The sequence below is a fragment of the Xyrauchen texanus genome, chromosome 3 (genome assembly GCF_025860055.1).
Source record: "Xyrauchen texanus isolate HMW12.3.18 chromosome 3, RBS_HiC_50CHRs, whole genome shotgun sequence".
NCBI classification, from domain to species: Eukaryota; Metazoa; Chordata; class Actinopteri; order Cypriniformes; family Catostomidae; genus Xyrauchen; species Xyrauchen texanus.
In genome coordinates, this window is record NC_068278.1 from 56,256,531 (window position 1) to 56,279,319 (window position 22,789).

The following is a 22,789-nucleotide window of genomic DNA, read 5'->3' on the forward strand; positions in this document are numbered from 1 at the left end:
TACAGAAACCCTTATCAGTCAACCACTAATGTAGAAATTAGGTTGCAAATAACCCGTAACATTCCTTCAAATCCGTATAATAGACCCACACATGTAGATTAGACTGAATGTTGGGCAGGAAGTAGTTTTAGAGAGCAGTTGGGATTCGGACAGATTTGCAGTGATTATGTGAGCGTGTGAGGTGATCTCTTTGTGTGAAGATCTCTGTCCTCTGGGCCTTTATTCAACCATCACACTGACACGGAGAGAAAAGGAAAGAATTTGATAGAGTTCAGAGCCCATTCAGACGACCAGTCTTGCTTGACAAAGCTCAGCAGATAAAGACACAGTTGTAGCTCTCTTTTGTCTGCGCTCGATCCATTATCCTTTCTCATCCTTTCTTCTGCTCACTGCAGATTCGCATTCTTGAATTTGTTGTATTGATCTTTTTTCTCTGTACCCATGTACACTCATTATCTGCAAACCCCTGTTGATATGATTGATGGCTCTAGATTGTGATTGACAGATGTATAAGGCTTTCTTGGGGCTTGCTCACGTGGTTAGAATTGGGATTAGTAGCTGTCTAATTGGTAACCCTGATGACCTCTATTGTTATTTAACTAAGCTAATTAGAATTACTAAACCTTAATATACTAACTACTAAAATTTAGTTTTAAACCCTTGAGTCCAAAAGTTGGTTGGTTTGGCCTATCCACAAGTCAAAAGAGCCCACCTCCAAGTCTCTAGGATATTCTGGTCCCTAGGTATGGCTCACGTCCCTCTTTCAATGCAAGTCTGGGAGATTTGTTAGGCTTTTTATTGTTTGCCAGGAAAACAATTTTAAGTCTCATCGATTAGAAAAGTTATCGCACACGAGGTAACATTCATGTCTATAGTACAAACAGTGTGGGACATTACCTATCAAAGTTGAATACTTAGGGTTAGGGGTTTGTTAAAAAACCTAAACATAAGTTGTCTCATTTAACACTTTAGTTAGCATCGGTGAAGCTCATACTTGAGATGAAATATGAGACAAGTGATGTTTGAAGAGAACTGAAAAACAAGGTAAATATCACTTGTGAGCAGAATATTTTTATTGGGCTTCATTTCCAAGCTGTAAATTTGCCAAATTATGCAAAAATGTGTGAACATATTTTTTTATTCTGCTTATTTAGGATACTTAAAATGTTACAAAATTTTACTTACGACAAATTATTTATTTGAAAATCTTCAATAAATATAACACTATCTCTGGAACATGCAAGTGCATGCAAGTCCAGCAGGCTTCCCAAGAGATGAAAAAAACACTTATTCGCCAGTTCTCCGATTCGACGTAGCTTGGTCCTCGGCCACTCCTCCACCCTCTAACGGACGACAGCCACTCCTCCTCGGACGGATCAGAGGCAGTCCTCCAGCCCCTTGCGGACGAAACACCCCACCGTGTTCTCAAAATCAAAATCAAATCAAATCAAATCACTTTATTGTCACACTACCATGTACACAAGTGCAACAGTAGGTGAAATTCTTGTGTGCAGTTCCGAGCAACATAGCAGTCATGACAGTGACGAGACATATACCAATTACAATAAACAACATACTTACACAAAACAATTTACATATCAAATGTACACATACTTACACAAAACAATTTACAAATCAGATGTACACATACTTACACAACACAATAATTATATACAATGCAGAATATAGAACAGAATATACAATACAATACAATAAGTGGGAGTATATGAAATATATATGTGTATATATATATATATAGCAGTTGTATTGAGGAGAATATGTTGACAGTCCAGTGTGAGATTATAGATTAATAAAGTGCAGTGCTAATTATTGATCCTGATAGATCAAGAGTTCAACAGTCTGATTGCTTGGGGGAAAAAGCTATCATGTAGTCGGCTGGTGCGGGTCCTGATGCTGCGATACCGCCTCGGGGAACAGAAGGGGTCTCCTCCACCCCTGGCAACAGTTCTCCCGCTCCAGGCGGTTGGTTAGGAGCCACTCCCTGCTTTCGGTCGGCGATCTCAGACCCCGGCACGTTTCAGCGGCTGGTTGGGTACTCCTCCGCCCCTGGCAGCGCTCCTGGCATCGGCCCTGACCGCTCCAGGCGGTCGGTTTGGAGCCCCTTCTCCTCTCGAGGTCGGCTGCTCCGTTGGGGTGGATAGTAGTGGCGAGATCTCTACTACGGCGTATCACTCCTCCTTCCCGGGTTTCGGCACCAGTGGTAAGGGAACAATGGAAAGGAGGCGGCGAGAACCGGCTTGACAATATAAATAATATTTTTATGAAAAACTTAAACAAAAGACACAAACACACACACGACGGACAGCTGCTCGTAAACGATCTCTCTCTGTCGCACCACCATCCGCAGTCGGCCTTTATCCCTCTTGAGGCTTAATTAGCCTGATAAGGGACCGGGTGTGTATAATCACGACCCGGCCCCTTTCACAATTTGATTCGAATGATTGTTGTTCACTGTCCTTTACTGCATATCGCGGTGCCGTTTTGTGGTCCGTTCTGCATAACGCGGAGGCTCATTTTAGCTTATCACGGCCCAATCGGCCCATTTCGCGGCCAACCCACTGGTCCATTCAGTTCTCCCTGATAGGCCCAAAAGGGCATTGACCCACCGGGAAAATGCCGATATGCCAGATTACCAGCCCAGCCCTGACTGTGTACATCAGCCACCACCCAAGAAAATGTTTGACCCAGGAAAAACTCTGTGGTAATCTGGTTCATGAAGTTCAGAAAAAATTACAAAAACGACACAAATCGCCTGTGATGCAAGTACATGCACTGTTGGGCATTGTTAGTAGACAAATAAAAAAAAAATTATTATAATTTGTGAGAGTGTGAAAAGTGTTATAATGTGATTTTACTTTTAACGGTTATAAATGAGCTGCTCTGTTTTGTACAGTATGTCTCATAGCGGTCGATATGTTTATGACCGTTTTCACAGGACTCACTTAACTCTGCATGGGAGGGCAAAGTCTGTCTTTGAATGAGTGCCAGCGTGTATATATGTGTATTGTATGGATCAGACAGGGATGAGATGAGATATTGACTGGTGCATCAGACTTGTGTGTGGGAACTCATGTGTGTTTATGTCTCAGAGAGGGTCTGGGGCCCCTGACGTCCCTCACAGAGCCACAGTAATGAATGAGTCTTACTGTATACACTTGCATGTCTCTGAAAGTGTGTCTGCACTTTTTAGGACTAAGGTCAACCCTTAATTATGTGTGTTAGACAGTCTAGGATGTTTTCAGACACGCACACCCACGCACAGAGGGACTAGCCTCCATTTTTTATCTAGACTAAAGCATCATGTTTGAGTGTAATATAAGCAGAGCATTAGTGAGTTTAGACTAGTGATAGTGTTTGTATTAGAAAGAGTGAAAGACAAGAATAGTATGCCATGAGTGAGCAAGAGAGAGCTTGTTCAACTTGACTTCATTTGAACATACTAAATTTGGAGTTATGCATAGTTAGCAGGTCATTATCGTTAAATAAATCCCGACAGTGATTAGGAACCCGACGTCAAGCAGACTACATTATTACAAGGCTAGTTATGAAATACATGGGCATTTATTATCCTGAGACTTAGGGGGCTTTCACACTAGCACTTTTGGTGCTCACCCCGGTTCGAATGAAGGTGGTCTGGGGTACCGTTCATGTGAACTCCAGTATGGTTCGCTACTGATATGAACGCAATCGAACCAAACCGCGGAAGTGAACCGCTATTGATAACGTATAATGTGGTCGTCAGTCTCACACGCATCACTTTCAAAATGAGCAGAAAGGGTTTACTTTCGTGCGTGGTGCGTGCGTGCGTGTGTGTGTGTATACACTTACCTTGACGAAAAGCGGGATTGACGCACACGCACTGCAAGCAGAGAGATGATTTCTGCTTGCCTTCACAAAAATTGTCTTCGGCGGACAGCCCGCTGTCTTTTGAACGATTTCAGTATTTTTGCGGCAGACAGATGCAAGTATGTTTCTGTATCTTGATGTTGAAAACAAAACCAAAGGTTAAAAAAAAGAAGAACAAATGTGAACCGAGCAAGTCTATTCATTGAATTTTGACGCCTTATCATTTCGCGGTTATCAAGCAACACGATTACGCACCAGCTGCAGCTTGATGACGCAAGCGTACCGTGGTTCGGATACAAATATATAATGTGAACACAGTCCATCGGGGGGGAGGGGGGAGCAATCGAACTCGGGTTCGGAACAGGCAATCGAACCAAGTGTGAAAGCCCCCTTATACTACTTAAAAAATACTTGCATGAAACTGCTTTACAAATGTATTGGTAGCGCCGGTTTTAAAAGTTGTTTAATGTACATGAGTGTTTTTCAACACTTTGGCACATAAATCTCAACTTTCACTAAACATACATGAAATTTGCTAAACTATGTTATGAAAGATATTGCAGAATAATTTGTTTGAATAATATGTATTTCATGATTTATGAGAACATTTATGTTCCAAACCTTCTATTTCGTGTCTATATATGGTATTAAAGGAATGTTTCGGGTTTGATGCATCTTAGGGCACTATATTAAAGAGCGCTAAGCAAAGCGATATGCCATAAGTCATCCACGCAAAGTCAATGGGCATAGCTAGGAAGTTTTGATATTTTCGTGCAAGCGTGCGCTAAGTCTAGGCGCAAGTGGGTTTGGAGAAATTGTGCGTAAAGCACTTATAGGCTGGGTCAAGTGCAATTTAATAATGTGGTTCACCTCCGGCACCATCTGCATCCTATTATATAGTCCTTTCCATGTCAAGCACAAGCAATATAAACAAAGACAGTACATTCATAAGAAGTTGGTAGTGGAAATTGTCTGTATGAAATGAATGAGAAGAATAGAAATATGAAGCATTAACTGCGTCCTTGTTGAATGCCTGGCATATTTCTCTGACTGTGACACGCTCTTTTTATATGCGTGGAAAATGTGGTTCTTGTCAGGATTTGGATGTATGCTCCTTTAATTTATAGAGAATAAATTATAAATATATTATTAATGCATTATTATTTATTTTCATCTACTGACACACAAATCATGGCTAGTATTAACAGTGATTGTATCCAAACGCACTTTTAAAAAAAATATAATAATTCTTCATTTGTTGAATGAAAATATAATACAAAAAATAAAGTGGTTAAAAAAAATAAAAACATACCAAATCCAAGGATTTTACCCTCTCCAGCTTCTTCCACCGGCCCCTTTTGCAGTAACTTAAAAATCTCTCAATGACAACAGGTGGAAAAATAACAATACAAATTAGATCATAAATACAACTGTAAATATAAACATAATAATAAAAGTAAACCATGACCTAAAGATATTTTAACATCATGTAATCATGAATATAATTTGAAGTTCCACTATATTATCACAACTTTATTACCACCTGCTGGTGAAATCTCCAAACTGCAAATGCAGGAACTGAGTTTAGACTTTGCGCTGAAAACAGACGTGCTTTTGAAATGTCTTAGCGCAATGACCTATTTCTCAGGAAAATAGTCAACTGTGCTTTGCGCCACTTCATTAACATCCAGTACACCCACACTCACAGCCACTTGCGCTTTGTAATATACAATATTATAACTTTGTTGTCATGACAACGAAACCCTGTAATCCCGAATTGGATATAACTTGACAATTTTTAGTGATTTTATCACACTAAAATCATGTTAACATGTAACGTGCACTGTTTATGTCTTGTGGCTGTACTTTTGAAACGTGTATTTTAATGTTTAAGGACTGGACCCCATTCACTTTCATTGTAAGTACCACAAGTTTTAATAAACAAGTCGAAATGATTTCTTTTGTGCTAATCAACATTATGCCACACATACCGTTGATTGACCTTAACTTGTATTGAACCCAGAACATTTCTTTAAATGTTGATGTAAATGTATATATATATATATTAATGTTCTCTAGGGTGAATTTGTAAGATCTGGGTCTGGAACAACGGTAAATTATACAGTTTAGCGGTCATTATATAAAAATATTTGACCATTGAATGCCACAAGTGACCAGTATGAATGAAGTATTCCAGAGAGCCATGTAATAAGCATCTTTATTGTATGTCATGATGTCAAAATTATATATACCATCTCTCCAGAACCCCCTCTCTCTTTTTAACAGCTCACAGATGTGGAAATATTTTGTCTACATTTACATTTATGCATTTGGCAGACACTTTTATCCAAAGTGACTTATGGGGCACTTATTACAGGGACAATCCCCTTGCTTTAGGGCACAATGGTGGTGGCTGTGGGGATCGAACTGGCAACCTTCTGCTTACCAGTTCTGTGCTTTAGCCGGGTGTTCGGCTGTGTGCACACTGTCTTGTTGGAAACGGAAACACACACATCAGCTTTACAGCGCTGTCTCATAACTCTGTGTTACTTACTTTTCACCCAAAGTGAGTTACTAATTAAAGCAGCAGTCTCTCTGGGGGTTAACCCTGGGTTAAGTGTCTCACTTAAAGTGTGTGAGCCAGAGAGGCTAGCAGTTAGCAAGCTAGCTTTGAAAGCATAGAACCCGCCCTCGCTTTCCTCGCTTTGGACCGAATGCAATGATGGCGTAGTGGCTAATGCACAGGGCTGTTAATCAGAAGGTTGCTGGTTCGATCCCCACGGCCACCACCATTGTGTCCTTGAGCAAGGCACTTAACTCCAGGTTGTTCCGGGGGGATTGTCTCTGTAATAATTGCACTGTAAGTTGCTTTGGATAAAAGCGTCTGACAAATGCATAAATGTAAATGTAAATGTATATATACATTTTCTGGAAAAGATTGCACACCTTAGCTTTAAGTCATAATAGCATAATTGTGCTCTCAGCAAGGTTTCTTTTTTATTTAATTTGTTATTGAAATTAGTGTGTGTGAAATTAGTTTTCACTTTATTATTTTTAGTTTTTCAGTTTTTTATAATTTTTTTATGTGTTAATATTCTTTAATGGCTGGGTCACATTTAACTTTGGATGGCTGAAATTCCATAGGTGAAGATGGGATAGGTGGATATGGTGCGTGACATGAGCGTGAATCCCGCAAAAACATAATTGCCAAGCAGCATCTTCTTTATGCTGCACATAGAAAATTATTTCCTCATCTATTTTTAATATTCAGTGTAGCTGTGTATGAAGCAGGGTTGGACTGGGAAGAGAAATCGGCCTGGGATTTTACATGGCAACTGGCCCAAAACTTGTTGAGCGGAGCGATGTTTGCTGTCCTTTTCTGCATATCGCGGCTCTATTTTATGGTCCGTTCTGCATAACGCGGCAGGACATTTTAGCTTATCGCGGCCCGTTTCGCGGCTGGTCCGCCGGCCCGCTCGGTTCTCCCGATGGCCAGTCCGCCCCTGATCGGCCCCAAAGAGCATCGGCCCACCGGGAAAATGCCCAGTATGCCAGATTACCAGTCCAAGCTATTGCTGTTGGTTACTGCCAAACCAAACAACTTCCTATATTGGTCAATGCTTCGAATTCACATGCCATTGTTCACCAAACTTGATCCCCCACATGAAATCTTTGTAGGAAAGTTTCTTTGGCACAGGAAGCCCATCAGGTGAAATTCCTGATTGAGCGGATTGAGATGACTGTATTTTGCCACGCAAAGGTACAAAGTAGCCTGGCAGTAATTCTTCAGATTCTTTGTCAACACCTTTTTTAGGATCAATCTCACAATCTTTGATTTAGCAGCGAAGACCCCTAACAAGTTACCACCATGTCTACCACAATATCTCATATTTTCTGATGACATGGTCCAAAACATGTCTTGAAGAAATATCTATTTATGTTCGATATTTTTGTCTAATTCAATTTTAATCATAAACTTAAATATATTGAACTGCTTCAAACTCTAAGCTTTCATTTTGGTTAGATGCTCAGTTTTACACTTAAAGGAATAAATTGTAGTATTGACTGTTTAAAATGAATTACACTCACTTGAGATGAATCAATGGTGTAGAAAAAAGCTGTTTTATTCTGCATAAGGCAGGACGCCTCTCATCGTTGCTGCTATGTTGAATTTACGTGACCAGTCGTGTCTTGCAATGTGAGTTAATACACACAACTTTTATCCAGAGCAAGTTACAGTGCATTCAAGGTATACATTTGACCAGTTATCAGTGCTATTGAATTCTTTTAAGTACCTTGTAGAACCAGTTAAATACCATGTTATGCTGTTATGAATATGGTAATTATGCAGTAATACCATGGTACAGTTGATACCATGCCCCACAGTTGATACCGAGTTGATACCGAGCCCCACAGCCACCAGCATTGTGTCCTTGAGCAAGGCACTTAACTCCAGGTTGCTCCGGGGGGATTGTCCCTGTAATAAGGGCTCTGTAAGTCGCTTTGGATAAAAGCGTCTGCCAAATGCATAAATGTAAATGTAAATGTAGTTGATGGTATTATACATGACCCATTTTCTTTTTCTGCTCTTGTTTAGCCAATGTTTTAGACAGCATGCTGCTGAGGAATTCTGGGAAGGTGGCTGAAGGTCGGGAGACTGGAAGTGATGCGCCGGCTCTACCTCAGCGCTTCCTATGGTGTTATTGCTACCATCACTGCCCGGAGGACTCCACCAATAACACATGCAGGTATTGGACACACTCCACCGCATAAACAACGAGCACATATGTACACATACATGGGATCATCTGCGTGTTGTGTGTTTCAGGACGGATGGTTACTGCTTCACCATGGTGGAGGAAGAGGGTGGACTCGCGTCGGTGACGTCTGGGTGTCTGGGTCTGGTCGGATCTGAGTTTCAGTGCCGAGTGAGTCATGAAATGTACCGTTTTTTAGTTTTTTTGTCCATGGAAACACATTATAAGATATTAGACAAAATGTGTCCATACAATGAAAGTGAGTAATCCAAAGAGTAATCCATATGGGCAGTGGCTATAATCCAAGCCTTCTGAAGCCATACAACAACTTTGCATGATGATCAAAATTCAAGTTGTTCTTCACTGAAAATCTTCCTCTCCCAATTAAATCATGATACAATGGAGTTTTTATGTGAATCGCCAACATTTTCATTGGGTGGACAAAAGCAGAAGTGAGTTTCATAAGAACATATGGGTTTGGAATAACATGAGTTTAAGTAAATTATAGACTTGCAGATTATAGTGTTCACTTTTGGGTTAAGGATCAAGAACAAGAAATCAAAATTGACCACATTTACTTTCTTATCAAATGTTCCTTCTCTTACTGTGCATGATTTCGTTAGTGTACATCATTCTAAAGAAAATGACATTTCCATAATGTATTTTTTCCACCTCTGAAACAACTTTCTGCAGATGTAACCAAGACAGAGTGGGCGGGGCAGAATAATATTAACCAAAAATATCACAGCCCACTTTCCGTGATCCAATTAAATCCCAATGGTTAAAGTCAAGTCCCTACATTATTTCCTCGTGAATATTCTGTTTCACAGAAGAATAACACTTTACAATAAGGTTCCATTAGTTAACATTAACTAACAATGAACAATACTTTTATAGCATTTAATTATCTTGGTTAATGTTTATTTAAACATATAGTGATACATTTTTAACCCTTAAACGCATTGCTCGGGTCTTTAGTGACTCGGAACTACATTCCACCTCCTGTACCTCATCTATTTTTGGAGTGGTGCCCACAACTCTTTAGTTTTCCTCAATCGCTCTCTTATAAATAGTGTAACACACACACACACACACACACACACACACACACACACACACACACACACACACACACACACACACACACACACAAAGTCAAATTTGCAAAAAATATATTTTTATAATGGTTTAAGTACCAAGTGTATATGGTCACTAGAGACCCGAGGTATGTAAGAGTGTCAGGCATTTTTTTATTTTTATTTTCAATTCCATAAATTATATTTTTTATATCTAATTTTACTATCACATGATATCTATTTCTTTGTTTATTACAAGAGGATTGACTACTATATTCATACAAACAAATACTATACAATGTTGATTTTCTGTGCAACAATGAATTATCAACAATGGTGAATTACACATACATAATATACATGTTATTTCTTACTCAAGGTGGCGCTGTTGTTTCAGTAATAGACTTGATTTACATTTGACAAAGAAACAATGTGGAAGTAAACTATAGCAAGTACAACACATGAACAGTATGATGTGACTATTGTCATTTGAGTGTACTATTGATGTAAGTTGTGCATCTATTTAGACTCAATAAGTGCCTGAGAAAATACTTATGTGTAACTTATCTTATGTGAAGCTCAACATGTGTTTGACACCCATGAAAGTAGTGAATCTGTTCTAGGTTTGTCCTGATTCGTTGCAGTTTTTTTTTTATATATGCAAAATAAAACCTCAAAATATATTTTACTCTATTATTTTGTAATTATCTTGAAAATATTTTGAAAATTTGACACTATCACATATTGGCATTTTGTAGATTAATTTGTGATAGATATAAGTGACGGGTCTCTAAAGACCCGAATATGTGTTTTGGTGAAATTGCCATGTATTTAAGGGTTCAAATCAAAAGTTGTATTTGTTACAATTTATTTAATGCACTATGAACTAACAATTAATTAACAATGAACTAACAATGAACTATTGCATTTTTATTAACTAAAATAAATATTTATAAATGCTGTAAAAAATATTTATTGTTCATTGTTAGTTCATGATACCTAATGCATTAACTAATGTTAAACATTATTGTAAAGTGTTATTCACAAAAGTAATATCACATAAATCACATAACGGATGTTAAATGTGCATTTTTCTTGTTGCTTTAAGCTTTGAACAACAACAAAAAAATCCCACTATTCTCATGCATTAAAACACATGTATGTTACTGCCCACTTGAGATATACTGTGTTCATATAGTGTGTGTGTTTAGGACACAGGTAACTCTAAGCAGAGGCGAGCACTTGAGTGTTGTACAGACCAGGACTACTGTAACAGAGACCTGCACCCCACACTGCCTCCTCTACTAACACCCAGTGAGTACACACACACACACACACACACTATATTAGTGTGGATATTTTTAATTTGGACCTAGCAAGTAGCTAAACCTGCACACACACACACACACACACACACACACACACACACACACACACACACACACACACAGGATCCGTCACGGTCTTCTTGTCATGATTCGACTCCTGTCAATCAACACAGCAGAATAGAAGTATCTGTCTCAGTTACACACACCTGTGTGTTCACACACCTGTGCTGCTCAGTGAGTGTACTCTACAGAGAAAGCTCTGATTTCAGCATCACAGACACACAGCTCCCAGTGAGCTCTGCCTGATTGTGAGTTGTGTGTTTACATTGAGCCCATATTTGGCTGTGTGTTTGTTTGTGTTTGCAGGCTATGTGGATGGAGACATTCATCATATCGCTCTGCTCGTCTCCGTGACGGTCTGTAGCTTCATCCTCACCTTTATCATCATCTTCTGTTATTTCAGGTGTGTCATTAATCACACACTCTCTCACAGACACACACAATCACACGATTTTTTATTTATATTAAAGAAAGAGTTCAGAGAAAGAAAAAGAAAATCTGTCATCATATACTCACCCTCATCTTGTTCCAAACCCGTATGACTTTCTCTCTTCAGTGTAACACACAAGGAGATGTTAGGCAGAGTGTTGTTTTTTTGACCAGAATAAGATGCAAATAGCGTTTATGCTTATAGTCGTAAGTCTGCTATGTGAGACTAGAGTAACACTAAACGTAACTTACACTCCACAGTGTCCATTTGTCTTACTTTTTGTGAGGACATTTGGTCATTTTGTCCAGTCTGTATGGCGTTTCAGGTACAAGCGTCAGGAGTTACTGCCACGCTACAGTCTGGGTCTACAGCAGGACGAAACATTCATTCCTCCAGGAGAATCGCTGAGGGATCTCATAGAACAGTCTCAGAGCTCCGGCTCAGGATCAGGACTCCCCCTGCTGGTGAGAAACACACACTACACACAGTCAGCTTTTAAAGACCACATGAAATCATGTCTATTAATCCCCTCAGTCTTATTGTGCACTATTAATCAGTGCACATTATTCTAAAGAAAAAGCCCACTTTTCACCATCCAATCAATTCCTGATGGATAAAGTCAAGTCATGCACTACATTTTGTTTCATATGTCACAATATGGAAGTAACACATTTTTTGAACTCTGTCTGTCTGTCTTTAGGTGCAGCGGACAATAGCGAAGCAGATCCAGATGGTGACTCAGATCGGGAAGGGTCGGTATGGAGAGGTGTGGATGAGCAGGTGGAGAGGAGAGAAAGTGGCTGTGAAGGTATTTTTTACCACTGAAGAGGCCAGCTGGTTCAGAGAGACGGAGATCTACCAGACTGTGCTCATGAGACATGAGAATATATTGGGTGAGACACACACACACACGTTGGTACTCCTATCATTACGAGGACTCCATAGACCTAATGATTTTTATTCTACAAACTAGTATATATTCTATCCCCCTATACCTAACTCTCATAGAAACCTTTTGGCATTTATATATATATATACATAAAAAGAAAAATGTTTAGTATGTTTTTAAGCCATTTTAATTACAGGGACACTAAGGGTGTCCGCATAAACCATATTTATAGCACAATACCCTCTTAATTACTAGTGTGTAACCTAAAAAAATGTCCTCGTAAACAACAAAAACAACTCACTCACTCTCTCTCTCACACACACACACACACACACACACACACACACACACACACACACACACACACACACACACACACATTCACATACATTGCAAGTACAAACAGAGTTGTGATTTGGTAATAATACCATTATGCTGTTATTTTAGTGAACTTTAGTGTTGGGGAGCTACATTGAAACTATAGCATAACAAATAAAAAACTCTTAAATGCATAATTTAAAGAAGTTAAACTACATCAAGCTGCTGTTTAAAAAAAAAAATAAAGTAGTTAAATATCACTTAATCAACTTGAGAGACTACATGGACTATTTCCATTTTTATAAATATGTTTATCACACCACTGGTCTATTTAAGTAAACTTCAAAACTGCAAGAAGTTGATAAAGATTATAAATAAACTGAAATGGTGACACTTAAAATATACATTTTAACCTTAAATCTTAAAGGAATAATCTGGGTTCAATCAATCGAAAGCATTTGTGGCATAACATTGATTACCAAAAAAATAATGTTTGCCTTGTCCTTCCTTTTCTTTAAAAAAGCAGGAATCTAAGTTACAGTGAGGCACTTACAATGGAAGCAAATGTGGAGAATCTGTAAATGTTTAAAGTAGTGCTGTCAGTCAATGACATTTTTTTCATCAAGATTAATCGCATACATTTTTTGTAGTTAATTGCGATTAATTGCATATTTAGAAAATACTGAAAATCGACACCATATTGTTTTTTTCCTGTCAAAATGCATTTATTTCCATCTTAGGAAAGAAAACAAAACAATATGTAACACTATTATGCTTTATTAACATTTTCCAAACAAAGCCCTCTACAGTATAAAGATAGAAATACACTAAAATATCACCAATTCAAGTAACATTAACTGTTTCCCAAAGTCTAAGTGGGACTTTGACTAATTGAAAGAACTAGTTCCAACATAGGTTGCGTATTTATTGCAATGGGCATTAAATCCCTTAAACTGACATCCTCCACAATATTAATTTGCCAGTAGACTGTGGCTATCAGCTTTCCTACAGCAATCGTGAAGCTGCATTCATGATTTCCATCAGAGCATTAATGGCAGCGTCAATCGACGATTTGAACTCCACATGAAAAGCGCTTGCAGACAAAAATTTCTAATTTGATGTTTTGGTTAGTTAAGACTTGGTGTGCTTCTGTGGTAATTAAAATGCATGTACATCAAGTAGCACTAAGAGGTCCTTTCTCCATCATTTTATCACTGACGTGGTGTGTGTGTCAGTGACTCTGGGCAGACACATAACAAAGGCTCCGCCCTCCCAACAAGTGTTTATGCTGGTTTATGCTGTATTAACGGTAAATGCGTTAATCGCAAATAAGAAAAATGAAAACGTTAATTTTTGTAATTAATTGCATACGTAAGCTTTTTAATTCTGACAGCTCTAGTTTAAATACTATTTCAAAAGTATAGCCACAAGACATTAACAATATGTGTGTTAACATGATTTTAGTATAACAACTAGTAGGATGACAATGTAATGTCAACAAAACCTAAAACGACTGTAAAAATGGCGATTTAAACAACTTTACAGCTCAAATAATACATTAGTTTTAACAGAAGAATTAATGCAAGTGCTTTTATATAATTATAACCTTCACATTTCTGTGTTTAAATCCTCCAAATATTGGCCCACATTAACTTCCATTGTAATTGATCCATGTTATAACTTAAGATGTAACATGAATACACTTGATTGGCATCCCTTTGAAATTAATTAGTTGATATCAATCTAATTATTACTTTAATAAACCATGACCTTGCTGTGAAATTATTCAGGTCAGAAGTGATTTATTGTAGTCTCATGTACTAATTTGAACTTCAGCAGCTCTGTGTGTTGTGTCCTCCAGGGTTCATTGCTGCAGATATTAAGGGAACGGGCTCATGGACTCAACTCTACCTCATCACTGATTATCATGAGAACGGCTCTCTGTACGACTATCTGAAATCCACCTCCCTGGACAGCATAGCCATGCTGAAACTGGCGTACTCCTCTGTGTCTGGACTCTGCCACCTGCACACCGAGATCTTTGGCATGCAGGGTAAACCGGCCATCGCACACAGAGATCTGAAGAGCAAAAACATCCTGGTGAAGAGGAACGGAGCCTGCTGCATCGCTGACCTCGGCCTCGCCGTCAAATTCATCAGGTCAGAGTGGGTTTGGTTTAGTTCAAGTTCATGTTTCAGTTTAATACCTCTTTGAGCTTGTTGTAGACAGCAGTATTGCACTACAAAAAAAATCATTTTCTTAAACAGTTCTTTAGTCTTGGTTTCCAGTATAAATATGAAACATCCTTAAAATAAGATGCTTGAGAGTCAAAATAACATAAGCTATTCATTCTTGTTTTCAGAGAAATCGAACACAGTTTAGTGTGCTTTAAGGCCTTTGCACACCAAACGCAAATGTTTCGGCACAATTTCTCGCAGGCGATCAACATTTTGAATTGAAACAATGGATTCCTATTGAGCCATTCTCACCTGGAGCGAACATTCGCGGCGACAAAGCGAATAGGTTTTTTGTTTTAGGGAGTGTGTTGATTTACTTTTTCTTTGCCCAGAGAAGTAAATCCCTGACCAGTAATATATAAGCTTTAGATTACGTGTCAGAAGCCGTTGCAGTTACCAAAACCAGCACAACTGGTGGTACTAAAGCACAGAAATCTGTTTTGACCATCGACATTAATCGCTGAAGTAACTCGAGTAAGAAATCCTGAACCAGCAGTGAGGATGTGTAGTTTCTTTGCATCAAATGCCTTAAAAATGTAAGCATTTTTCTCATAACATGGAAATGATATTGCTGCATCACTGCCTTGATTCCACTTTTAAAATGATCTGATCTTATGTGGATTGTCTTCATAATTTATTCAATAATGCTACATCGTTTGGCATTTGCATTTAATCTTACACAAGGTCTCTTATATCTGTGATATAATATATATCGTGGCATCTTTGCCTTTGTATCACTTTTTTAATAAATAACTTAAGTGTTTTCTTGTCCAAATATTAATAATATTAACATTTACATTTATTCATTTGGCAGATGCTTTTATCCAAAGCGACTTGCAAAAGAGGAATAATACATCATAAGCAAATCATCTAAAGGAGAGAGCGGTATGAAAAGTGCCATACTACAAAGTTTCACTAGCATCAGAATAGTGTTCAAAACAGATTAAAGTGCATCAAGAATTGTATTTATTAATTTATTTATTTTAGTGACTGGTTAAGTGCTTTTGGAAAAGACGTGTTTTTAGCTGTATTTTGAAGACAGATAGTGAGTCAGCTTAACGGATGGAGTTGGGAAGGTCATTCCACCAATGTGGTACGATGAAGCCGAAAGACTGCGATAGTGTTTTGGTGCAACTTTGTGTTGGGACAACAAGGCGATGTTGCTTAGCCGACTTCTAGTGGGTGTGTAGCTCTGCAGAAATGGTTTTAGGTATGCTGGAGCAGACCCTGTGGCTGTTCTGTATGCTAGCATCAGAGCCTTGAACTTGATACGTGCATCAACCGGCAGTATTAATAATGTTGCTCTTACTTGCAGTGCACTCGGTGTGACTTTGAATACCAAAAACCAAATCGTTAATGCTGTGCTATTTTTAATAATCTTTAGTCAAGTCAAGTGGTTTTTATTGTCGTTCAACCATATACAGTTAGTACAGTACACAGTGAAACAAGACAACGTTCCTCCAGGAACATGGTGCTACATAAAACAACATAGGACAAACACAGAACCACATGAGACTACACAGACTAAATAACATACCTATATAAAGTGCACGTGCAAACGTGTGCAAAAAGTACAGGACAGTACAATAAATTACTAACAATGAACAGGACAATAGGCACAGTGAGTGACAGTGCAGCGCCAACCAGTACACAGTAGTGCAAAAAGATGACAGTTTCTAAAAATGCCAAATGGAAACATAACATACTATGAGATAGTGTTCTATGCACATAGCAGTTATTGAGGTAGCACCCAGGTATAGAGTGACAATAATTAAAGTGCAACTCAGGATACGTGTGTGTGTGTGTGTGTCAGTCCAGTCTCTGAGTATTGAGGAGTCTGATGGCTTGGGGGAAGAAGCTGTTACACAGTCTGGCAGTGAGGGCCCGAATGCTTCGGTACCTCTTGCCAGACGGCAGGAGGGAGAAGAGTTTGTGTTAGGGGTGCTGGATGATTTGCGGATGCAGTGTTTTTTGTAAATGTATTTGATGGAGGAAGAGAAACCCTGATGATCTTCTCAGCTGTCCTCACTATCCTCTGCAGGGCTGTGCGGTCCAAAACGGTGCAAGACCAGGCAGTGATGCATCTGCTCAGGATGCTCTTAATAGTCCCTCTATAGAATGTAGTGAGGATGGTGGGTGGGAGATGTGCTTTCCTCAGCCTTCGAAGAAAGTAGAAACGCTGCTGGGCTTTCTTGGTAATAGAGCTGGTGTTGAGGGACCAGGTGAGGTTCTCCGCCAGGTGAAATTCCAAGGAATTTGGTGCTCTTGACGATCTCCACAGAGGAGCCATCGATGTTCAGCCGGAGAGCGGTCACTCTGTGCTCTCCTAAAGTCAACAATCTCTTTTGTTTTGTCCACATTCAGAGACAGGTTGTTGGCTCTACACCAGTCCGTTAGCCGTTGCACCTCCTCTCTGTATGCTGACTCGTCGTTCTTGCTGATGAGACCCACCACGGTCGTGAGTCAGCAGAGTGAACATCAGTGGACTGAGCACACAGCCCTGGGGGGCCCCAGTGCTCAGTGTGGTGGTGGTGGTGGTGGAGATGCTGTTACCGATCTGGACTGACTGAGGTTTCCCAGTCAGGAAGTCCAGGGTCCAGTTGCAGAGGGAGGTCCAGGCCCAGCAGGTTCAGCTTTCCAATCAGGTGTTGAGGAATTATTGTGTTGAATGCTGAGCTGAAGTCTATGAACAGCATTCGAACGTATGAGTCCTTTTTATCTAGGTGGGTGAGGGCCAGATGGAGTGTGGTGGCGATGCCGTCGCCTGTTGAATGGTTTGGATGATACGCGAACTGCAGTGGGTCTAGTGAGGGGGGCAGCTGGGTCTTAATGTGCCTCGTGACGAGCCTCTCGAAGCACTTCATGATGATGGGTGTGAGTGCGACTGGACGGTAGTCGTTGAGGCAGGACACTGAAGACTTCTTTGGCATGGGGACGATGGTGGTGACCTTGAAGCACGTTGGAACGACTGCGCTGCTCAGAGATGTTGAAGATGTCGGCGGTTTTGTGCATCTGACGAGCGCTCTGTATGCTGGAATTAGCATAACAAAGATGTGGTCTGAGTAGCCGAGGTGGGGGCGGGGCTCCGCCCAGTACTCGCCTGGGATGTTTGTGTAAACAAGATCAATCGTGTTCGCCCCTCTCATTGCGAAGTCCACATACTGATGGAATTTAGGGAGCACTGTCTTGAGATTCGCATGGTTGAAATCTCCGGCGACAATAAACAGTCCGTCAGGGTGAGCGTTCTGCAGTTCGCTCATAGCCCCATTCAGTTCACAGAGCGCTTCCTTAGCGTTAGCGCTGGGGGGAATGTAAACTCCGGATATGTCCAGTGGTGAATTCCCATGGTAAATAAAAAGGTGTGCCACCATTAAGATAATTACAATGCATTACATTCTTGTGGCAGAAGATTTAATCATTAATAAGATGATACAAAAAGCAGCTTTAGAATACAATGTATTGTTTACTACCATATTATTGATCATATTGATCATTGGCATACAGTTCACAGCAATCCATTACACAAGTAAATTTGTCAATCAGTTGGAGATTTATTATGAGGGCTTGTTTAAGGTCCCGTCAATATACACCTGCGTCAGACATACTTGTGTAGCGAATCGGGTGCGTTGCATTATAAACATAAATTTTTTAGGTCACTGTGTCAAGTTAAATATAGTTTAATACTTAGAACACATCTTGAGATCCCTTGGTTCGAATTTGCACTCCAAGTATTTGAACACAAGAACGTAACGCAGGTTTGTGTTGTGCTGCTGAAGTGTTGTTTTCTTCACTGTATAAACTGTGCGTTGCTCGTACAGCTGAAGTTTCACTTACTGCCCTCTGGAGTAACTAGGTGGTACTACAAGCTTACATTTCTCAGGAATCTTCCTTATTACGGTCCGGGGGCATTGCGATTAATTGCGTAATTTTTTTTAATGCGTTATTTTTAATACAATTAATCGCACTGAATCAACACGTCAAATCGACAGCCCTAATATATATATTCTTTAATGTTTTTGTTTAAAAAATTTAATAGTCACTGCTAATATTTAGTAAATATTTAAACACCGTTGTCACTACATTTACAATTCAGTTATATAAATCTGTGTTTTTTTTTACTAGTATTTAATGTAAATAAATGCTTATATGGAGATTAATGCTGTCACCCTAATTGAGACACTTATTATTATAATTTTTTTTATGCCAGATATATTCTGCTCTGATAGTTCTATAATTACATTACAATTACAACTGGTTATAAACTATAAAATTATAAACTATAAAAAATGCTAGTTTCAGTGTAGTAAGCTACCTTGTGTTAGCAACTTGTTGTGTAGATAACTACATTTTTAAATAGGGTGGCGTGACTGTAGTTTAACTACTTCAATTTATGAATAGCTTCTAAGTAAGCTTCTCCAATACTCAATAAACTAGGAAAGTGATTTATATTCAGCCCTATATCTTGAATATCAGAATGTCAATATTGTATTAAGAGTTGTGTCTGATCTAACAGTGACACCAATGAAGTGGACATCCCTCTGAACACACGGGTGGGCACCAAACGCTTCATGGCTCCTGAAGTTTTGGATGAGACTCTAAACAGAAATCATTTTCAGTCCTATATCATGGCAGACATGTACAGCTTTGGCCTTATACTGTGGGAGATCGCCAGGAGATGCGTGTCTGGAGGTATAATAATTCATTCATTCCTTCCTTCAGAAATGGTGTTGCTTATTAGTAGTTTTAATAAATACAATTAAATAAGACAATTGATGTCATACATTGAAGGTATAGAGTGATAAAATAAATTATTTTCTCAGTACTGATCTCTTAAAAAATAATGGGATCGTTTTTCTCAGGAAAACATTGTGAAATGCCTTCACAAAAGTCTCTATTTGCTCGCTATTTAATCTCTTTTCTGTCTTGGAGAAACATTTCAGATATTAAAGAGATCTCATTTGTGATTTGTCTTTCTTATGGGGGCGCTACGTGTACATTAATCGATTTTTGATTGCATCTGCAGGTATTTTAGAGGAATATCAGTTACCATATCATGATCATGTGCCTAATGATCCATCATACGAGGACATGAGAGAGGTTGTGTGCATCAAGAGAATACGGCCATCTTTCCCCAACCGCTGGAGCAGTGATGAGGTAAACACACACATCTGCGTATTGTTTATACTGATTTCCCTTTCCAAATTACAAAATCACACTTGCACACAAAACAGGGTTGTGCACCATTCTGAATTAAATTGAGAATGCCTTGTAAAAATCAGGAAGGTATAAAACAGGATGTTTGAATATAAGGAAGTTGAATTAAACATGTATCATCTTTAAGTGTAGTGAAGCGTGTCCTAGTCATGAAAATACCTTGGTAATATTTAACTCTAAATCAATACAAAAAGTATGAATTTATATTTTGCATAAAGAATATAAAGCCTTCACTTAGGCCATTAAAATTTCTTGCATTTTTATATTATTTTCAGGACACCCCTAAATTATATTTAACGCAACGCATCCTGATGTTTTAATTTTAGTATTCCCATTCTTTTCAATGTTGATTCTCATGATAGTAAAACATTTGTTTTATTACAGTATTACAGTAAAAATTAAAATATTAAACAGGAGTGGTGGTGGCGTAGTGGTCTAAGCACAGAACTGTTAATCAGAAGGTTGCTGGTTCGATCCCCACAGCCACCACCATTGTGTCCTGAGTAAGGCACTTAACTCCAGGTTGCTCCGGGGGGATTGTCCCTGTAATAAGTGCACTGTAAGTCGCTTTGGATAAAAGCATCTGCCAAATGCATAAATGTAAATGTAAACAAATTAATATATATGTGTGTGTGTGTGTGTGTGTGTGTTTATGTGTACAGCTATATATATAATGATATCTACATTAATATAGATATAGATTTTTGTTCTAAAAATAAACAATTTCCATCGAACATGAATTGGATCTGAACACATGACAGATATCTATATATATATATAACCTAAATATCACAGCATGATGACTGATGTGAAAAAAATATGATTTTGTACTTCTAAAACATTTTTGCTCTTTTGTTTTTGCAGTTCAAAACAACAGAACTCACATTTTACTTGTTTTTACTGTATAACATAGAACATCACAAATTCATATTATGCATATGTTGGACAATTCCACGGCATTATCAACCACATCATGGAAAAATAAAATTACCAAAGGAACAAATGCCCTTATAAGTGCTATTGTGGTACAATGGATAATAGAAAATGTCATCCGGAACGCTAGAGGGCGCCACTTGCTTACACAATGCTGAATGCAGCGCTGACTAAAGCACTGATTGCAGTCTATTTTAAAATGTATCCTTTCAAGCTTTAGTAATCGCGCAAGACCATATCGTGATTTCAATCTTAATTCAATCAATCAAGCAGCCTTAATGGATATCATGCCAATGTCTCAGATGTCAAAGTTTGCTGGTTTCAAAGTGTTTTGGATAGTTTTCCTCATCATGTATAGATAGGTGCTGCTTACACAACTGCCTGTAACAAGTTTATTCCTCATTAATGTGAGAACGCGAATGATTAAAAATGAAACATGACATGTTCTTAAGAGTGCCAACCCATCTACATTCTCTGGCTATCATTATTTCTGGATTGTGCATTTGATTTCAAAGAGTGATGATAATTAATTATAAATGAACCATCAGTTTTTCATATTGCCGTTTTCATGCTTAAAACCGATTTGCCAATTGCTTTAATTTGGTCAATAATTGGCCGATAAATATAGGTGACCGATACATTGGTGCATCCCTAGAAAAAAAAATTTATTCTCGCTATCAAGAAATAAATAAAATTGCCATTATTAGCAAAAAATTGGCAATTCAATAATTAATCAGAAGTAATAATTTAATCTTTTGTCACAAAACGTGTTTGGCTAATGAAATTGTTGTAGGACTGTTTTGAGACCATTTCTCTTCCTCTCATTCCGATTCAAAGGCCAGTTCAACATCCTGTCTTCAACATCCAATTCTGAATTTAACCCCGACTCAAAAGTGTTGTTGTTGTCTTTTATTTCAGTGTCTCCGACAGATGGGAAAGCTCATGACAGAATGTTGGGCACATAACCCCGCCTCCCGGCTTACCGCACTTCGCGTTAAAAAGACGCTGGCCAAAATGTCGGAGTCCCAGGACATTAAAGTCTGAAAAACAAACCAACAGCACTGACGCTAACCCAGAACTCAAAACCCACAAAGCTCTACTGTGGGTTTGAACAGCAGAGGTGGCGGGTTTTACCGTGGCAGAGCATCCTGCAAACTGACTCGCCAGTGGCAAAGGACGACGCAAAGATCTTCTGTGGTCAAAGCCCCTGGTGATTTAATGCAGGACAGTGCTCAGGCCAGAAATAAAGCCTTGTTCTTGCTGTGAAATCTGCTGACCCAAGTGCACAAAGCTCTTCTGTGTGGCGTAAACATCAATGAGAGCTCCCCCTACTGGTGACTAGTGGAATGTCCTGAAACGGCTATTATAATACATTACTCTACGAGGACTGTTAGTACTGTGGGACAAAGCAAGAAAGGGTGTGTGCTTTATGAAATCTCAGTCTTTCTCAATAGCGGGAAACTGACTGACCTACGTTTTTATTTTATTTTTTTGACAATCTGTTCCGCTTGTACAACATAATGATTTTTGTATCGTGCCAGATTTGTCACTAACCCTGTAGTCAGTCAAAACAATGCAACAAATTTGATGATTGATGTTGAAAATGTATTTAAAGTCATAGAAGCTGTGGTTTGCCTTGACGGCCTGTGCCTTATTTATTGTGTACATAACTGAGAGCAT

At 38.9% G+C, this 22,789-nt stretch overlaps 1 protein-coding gene across 2 annotated transcripts in view; it reads left to right on the forward strand.

The window, feature by feature from the left end:
* Positions 1 to 22,789, forward strand: part of bmpr1ba (bone morphogenetic protein receptor, type IBa) — a 71,378-nt gene extending 48,589 nt beyond the window's left edge. For both annotated transcript variants that reach the window (XM_052106942.1, XM_052106948.1), the window contains exons 3-12: positions 8,465 to 8,615; positions 8,696 to 8,795; positions 10,912 to 11,014; positions 11,395 to 11,491; positions 11,844 to 11,982; positions 12,219 to 12,411; positions 14,587 to 14,884; positions 19,476 to 19,651; positions 19,986 to 20,116; positions 22,028 to 22,789. In XM_052106942.1, the coding sequence (XP_051962902.1) occupies positions 8,465 to 8,615; positions 8,696 to 8,795; positions 10,912 to 11,014; positions 11,395 to 11,491; positions 11,844 to 11,982; positions 12,219 to 12,411; positions 14,587 to 14,884; positions 19,476 to 19,651; positions 19,986 to 20,116; positions 22,028 to 22,153 (1,514 nt within the window). In that variant the 3' untranslated portion in view covers positions 22,154 to 22,789. The remainder of the gene's footprint in view (positions 1 to 8,464; positions 8,616 to 8,695; positions 8,796 to 10,911; positions 11,015 to 11,394; positions 11,492 to 11,843; positions 11,983 to 12,218; positions 12,412 to 14,586; positions 14,885 to 19,475; positions 19,652 to 19,985; positions 20,117 to 22,027) is intronic.